This window comes from Ostrea edulis, chromosome 5, assembly GCF_947568905.1.
Source record: "Ostrea edulis chromosome 5, xbOstEdul1.1, whole genome shotgun sequence".
NCBI classification, from domain to species: Eukaryota; Metazoa; Mollusca; class Bivalvia; order Ostreida; family Ostreidae; genus Ostrea; species Ostrea edulis.
Genome location: NC_079168.1, coordinates 66278861 through 66285176, shown reverse-complemented (window position 1 = coordinate 66285176; position 6316 = coordinate 66278861). Strand labels below are relative to the sequence as shown.

Here is a 6316-nt window from a genome sequence, read left to right as displayed (position 1 = left end):
GCTATTAAAGCAATGTCATCTGCATATAATAAGATAGACAGCTTACTAGTCCCAAATCAAGATCGTTAATATCCTGTACCAAATCGTTAATAAAAATTGAAAATAAGGTAGGGGATAAATTATCTACCTGTTTAACACCACTTTTACATCTAAACCAATTTGTAAGTTTTCCGTTAACTCGTACACATGATTCTGAGCTTTGATAAATATTTTTTATCGAGTTATACAGTTTACCATCAATGTTATGTAACTAAAGTTTATATAGCATCATTTCTCTATCGACAAAATCGAAACACTTTATAAGATCAATAAATGCAACATAAAGATTGTGATTGTTTTGAACTAAACTACTCAAAGTGAATAAGTGATTTTGACATGGTCTTTCCTTTCTAAAACCGTTTTGTTCATCTGCTAAAATATCGTTATTCTCTAAATAACTCACAATTCTTTTGTTGAAAAGGGAACTGTAAAGTTTGCTGATACATGACAGCAGACTCACACCACGGTAATTCATTGGAAGACGTTTGTCTTATGAAGAATCCTTAAGAATAGGACACATTATTGCTTTACACCAAACCGAGGGAATAGTGTTTGTGTCAAAAGTGTGTTGCAAAAGATGATGTAACGTGTCGATGACTATTCGATATTTCAAAACACTGTAAGGAATTTCGTCGAACCCACATGCAGACTTAGATTTGCACGCATTACTGTATCGGATATTTCCTGAAGAGATATGTCATGATTTATTTCTTCGTTACACTGGTAAAACTGTTCTTCCATATAGTTTTCTCTAATATATTTATCAGATTTCGAATGATTATAGTGGTTGTTATCAAATTCGCTACTTCCACTTCCATTGTATAAATTTTCAAAATCAGCTCTCCAGCTTTCCAGGACATTTTGTCGTTGGATGAAACATTCCCTTCATCATTCAAAACCTCCGTTGGTATATTTTGTTTATTTCTAGGATCAAGAGTTCGAATTTTATTCCAGAAATCGTTTGGATTTGTAGAGCTCATATCTTCAATATCATTAGCAATTGATTTCTTGTATGCACGTTCAGCTCGTCTAAGATATATCATGCTTTGATATGTTCCCGTTTAAGGGCCGATTTGACTTTCCATTCCCCTTTATATCGTATGAAGTTATTTTCCGTTTCCCGCGTGGCACCCCATAGGTGTGTCAATTGTTCCATCCAGTATGGTTTGTTAGTTTTTAAACGTTTATTCTTGCTTTTAGGTGTAACTTTGGGAATGATGGCTTCCATTTCGTTAGAAATTACTTCACATAAATGATCACAGATCTCATCAATACTCTCCTGTGTTTTTCGACTATTTTCAATCAGATCTATTGTTGCTATCAAAGCAGACCTTCTTAGTTCACATGTCATAAAATCAGTCGGGATCCTATTGAAATTAAAGCGGTTTTGACGATGTTCTGTTCTTTTGTTGCCAGTGACTAAACAACAATCAGAGACATTTAACTCACAACTGATGACTGAATGATCCGGAAGTTTTTATTTCTCCCCAATAAATTTAAGTAGTTCAAATTTCTCTGCAATGTTCTGCACAGTTAATACCTTTAGGTTCTTAATTTGTCTAAACTCGTCAAAAGGTACACACATATAATATACTACAAATTTACCCTTCCTTGAGATACATAATGTACATGTAAAGTTATCCTCTGGGAATCTACCATTCAGTACACAAAAACTTGCTTCATTAAGGAAGTCGATTAATTCATGTTCGTGTTGATTAACAGTACTATTTATAGAGTTTCGGTTAGGAATGTGGTCAATGTCTTGAAGTATGTCATTCACGTTGCCTATTCTAGAGTTCAGGTCGCCCATCACGACAATGACGTCACTTTCACAATTCAGATAAATCTGAGATAAAAGATGCGTAAAGAAAACTTGAGCATCTCTTCCTCTGTTAGAATATCCGGGTGGTAAGTAACGTACAAACACAATGAATTCAAAATCAGAACTACAGTTTCTCAATTTTATTCCAAGGATACCGTCAAATACTTTGTCAATTACTGTGATTTCAAAATATTCTATTAACCATTCTCTTATTACCACTCCAACGCCACCCGAAGATTTCGGTGCTTTCACGTGGATATCTCTTCTATTAAAACCAAACCATTTGTAACCTGAAATGTCAATTACATTCCATACTTGTAAATGTGTTTCACTGATTGATATAATATCACAATTGAGTGCACTGATAATTTGATTTCTGAATTCCCATTTTCGTTCGTCCAACCGCAGACGTTTAAATGACCAATAGGCCGGGAAAGTTCCTATAGATGGTTCTTGCCATTCTGATCAGTGAAGTGAGATGGGTCATTTTGTTGTAGACCATGCGTTTTTTTCACGATGCGTCCATTGGAGATAATACGAAATTGGTTGCCGTTTGGGATCTGGTTCAAGATAGTTTTCGCGTTAAGCTCTATTAACCTTTCTGTGTGTGATTTTGAGGATCTCAGGAAAACGGATTTGTACGCTGGGATATCAAGTAAATCACGTTTCTTTCGAAGTACATCAATTTTCTCCTCAACTGATGAAAAACTGATTTTAACCAGACCTGGTTTCCCTGAACCCCTGCTCTTTAATCGTGTCGCCACAACTACATTTACTTAGGTGTCTTACAAGATCCTCAGCTATCTCAAGAATATCCTAGTCTTGGTTTTGTATAATGTTATTGGTTATTATCGTGCGTTCTGGGTCACTGAGTTTGTTCGAATTGTTTTTCTTACTTGTGTTATCAGCTGGTTCCGACTCCTAGTCAGGACGTTTTAGATTTTCAACCTTTTGTATTCTTTCTATAAGCGTATCAACAGACCGTGACAGCGAGTCAATTTGTCCCTGGTGCCTTCCAAGTTCAAGGTCAAAATCTTATATATATATATAAGCACTAAAGTTCCAACAACACCCGATACCTCAGAGTGTCGGATCCAAATTATGGATACAAGGTCAAATACAAAAAATTATACAAAGCACTAAAATGACCAACGACACGAACAACGAGATTGTCAAAGTTTCGGGGTCAAAGTTTCGGGACGACCCGTCCCTTCTTCAGGACAAACGAAAAGAGTTACACAATTATGTAATTCTTTTCGTTTGTCCTGAAGAAGGGACGGGTCGTCCCGAAAATTTGACAATCTCGTTGTTCGTGTCGTTGGTCATTTTAGTGCTTTGTATATATGTAAAACTTATACGGTACCAATTTTGATGCACCAGATGCGCATTTCGACAAATAATGTCTCTTCAGTGATGCTCAACCGAAATATTTGAAATCCGAAATAACTATGAAGTTTTAGATATATATATATATATATATATATATATATATATATACGATGTCTAGGATTGAAAATATTCTAAAGAGCTAGTGAACTACATGTACTTCTGCCCTTTTCAGTTTTACACGTGACAGATTGCAGAGTGATCGTTTCCTATTTCCTCAAAGGCAATGCACAACTTTCAGCTAAACATTGTCCATCAAATACCGATAAAAGTCCACAAGTCAAGAAAAAATATCTACCATTATTTCGTAATTACAGTATATGCACTTCTATAAATGCTCCATCATTATCATTATTCATTGATTCAATTTCAAAATTAAGATATGTTAACAATTTATTATGCGACATACAGCACAAATACAAGATTTGACGCTAAAAACGTCAACAGAGAAAAAACGGCAAACACAATGTCACTACTTTTACCAACATCTGTCCACGTGACGTCACCTGAATGGTTGTCATTCACTGAAACAGATTCTATCGCGTCTATTCCATTCTTGAAACCATGCTTTTCTAGAGTGACGTTAGGTTTGTCCTTACAACAATTTTTGCACAGCACAAAACTTGTTACAGATGCAACGCACGACGGCACTCTCCGAGATTCCGGCATGTGATAAAAATACAACGTCACAATCGTTAACATCGTCACTAAAGCACTCAAAATCAGATCTACTAAAAGTTTGATACAAAGCAACGAAAGCTGGGGCTTAGAAACGCTTGGAAGATTGTCGGATGCTATTGTTTGAAACACGGCTATGGCGAGTAAAACCGTGATGGAATAACCGACTCTTTCACCGGACTGAGCAGGGAGAAGAAACACGAGGATATTAAGTAACCCGACAAAAACGATGGGAAGAATCATGTTGATGAGGTGGAATGTGGAGATTCTTTTCATCACTAATGTGATGTCAATCAACGTCAGTCCTCGTCCTACGTCCACATTTGATGTTACTGAGGTATCAATCAGATCCCACATACCATGAGGAGTGTAAACGTGCAAACTGACTGTATCAGATAAAACCTTTACAGTAACTTCATGAACAGCATAGGCCCATATAACATAGGTTACAACACAAGTCTGGGTGTCGTACGGGTATGTATACACATCCGGTGTACACGCTGTCGCCCAAATGTCCCCGGGATACCATTCTGCGTAGCCTTCCGGATTGAATCTTACAAAGAAATTATCGTCATGTCCAAGTCTTTTAAACTCTTCTTGGGGTGAAGCTAAAACAATCAACGGTCTCCATACTTCCTTTTCTTCAAACAGTATAGTGTATGTATCATAATATTGTTCTGGGTCCCACGCCATTCTGTAGTCATTCCAAAAGATACCAAAGAATCCAACCAATGATAGCTTTCCATTCACTTCGTCAAATTCTGCTATTCGAATAAGACTAAAATGGATTCTCAATGTAGTTATTTCTCCCATATCTTTTACTCCTCGAATCATTTTGTTGTAATTTTTCATGAGATCCGTAGATAAGCGTCTCGAGGCTTCATTTGGTTGTGCCGAGTTCGGATAAATTATGAATAATAAACATAAAATCTTCCACGTCAAATTCTCAAGTCCTGTAGGTTTCTTCATTTCGTCTAAGCCGAGTTGTTTACAATCCGAAGTGAATTGACTCGCTGACCCCGAATACACTTTAATTTTTCTTAAATCTGCACTAGGTAGGAAATATGAATAGATATCCGTGAACGGGCTTTACGCTCGACAACGTCTCTGACAGTCTTTTCTCGTTTCACTTCACATTTCCCCTAAATGTTAGTTGACTTATTCTTCGGATGAAAACTGCATAGAAAGGTAAAACGAGTTAGATTAATTCAATCTGAGTCGGCAGGGCAATCAGTGGTACATGGAGTTTTTTTTTTTATATTGACAGTTTGAACATTTCGAAATACTAGGACAGAAATGTCGATAATGAATTATGATGATTACTAACACTTGGTTTGGGAAGCGATTAAAGGGAAGCATCTAGAATTATTTAAATTTGGTTTTTACAGTGGGCGTGAGATGGGCGAACATGTTTACAAATTTATTTTTCCATTTCGATGTTGGCATGTAGTATATCATAACCAAACTGTCACAGAGTCAACCTTCCTGTTAATTTGTAATGTGAATGGGGTATTGATAACATAGCAATTATCTTGATAGAGAGACACAGCGGGTTTGACCGGTCTTTTCCAAGGCACTTGATCCCACTTGGACTGTGTTTGCCCTGTTCTCGATTTTGTATTAGTTGCAGGATTATGAAATTGATCATTGTTTTCTTTACTTTTTTATCTTAATTCATATCAAGCACTAAAGAGATATAGAAAGACAGCATTCGTCTTAATTTGACATGTATAGGATTAGAACAGAGAGAATGGAGGTTGACAAAGCACAGACAGACGGATGCACAGAAATAGAAAAAAATAGTACAAATCACGGATTCATTTTGCATGGATGATAAAAAATTTCCGTGCATTTTTTAATATAAAATATACTATTGATATGTGACATTAAACATACTTTGAATTTTTTGTGTGCATGTAGGTAGGGAATATGTTGATATAATCTATCAGTCACGGAAATTTTCCGTACTTTGTGACGTCACTGTAATTGTTTCATCACAAAAATATGTTCGTGATTTGTATGCAATATTGCCTTCTTTACAAAGATTTATTTAAGAAATAAAATATCATTTTTGAATGTTGTTGAGATATGACATGAATTTGGTCACGTGATCAAATCCTATAACGCCCGAAAGGCGTTATAGTAGATTTGATCAGTACCAACTTCATGTCATATCCCAATAACACTCAAAAATGATATTTTTTATTTCTTATATTTATGTTTTCTATTTTGATTTGTGTTCTTACCAAGCTTCCATGATTATGTAGCAGATGACCAAACTAAAGATAATAGACCACAAAATATAGTTCGTTAGAGTTTTATCGAATAAAACATTAGGAACAATATGAAAGAGAATATATAAGATATAGATATTTAATTGAAAATGTTAAA

The 6316-nt window shown here is 35.6% G+C and overlaps 1 protein-coding gene across 1 annotated transcript; it reads right to left on the bottom strand.

Moving 5' to 3' along the window:
* Positions 1 to 3622: 3622 nt before the first annotated feature.
* LOC125649811 (acetylcholine receptor subunit beta-like 1) lies at positions 3623 to 6316 on the bottom strand. The gene has a single exon (XM_048877613.2). It carries the CDS (start codon positions 4892 to 4894, stop codon positions 3644 to 3646), a length of 1251 nt encoding a protein of 416 aa, XP_048733570.2. The 5' UTR covers positions 4895 to 6316; the 3' UTR covers positions 3623 to 3643.

What these genes read in the sequence shown, in the direction of transcription:
- LOC125649811 (XM_048877613.2), bottom strand. Translation starts at nt 4,894, where the DNA reads ATGAAGAAACCTACAGGACTTGAGAATTTGACGTGGAAGATTTTATGT.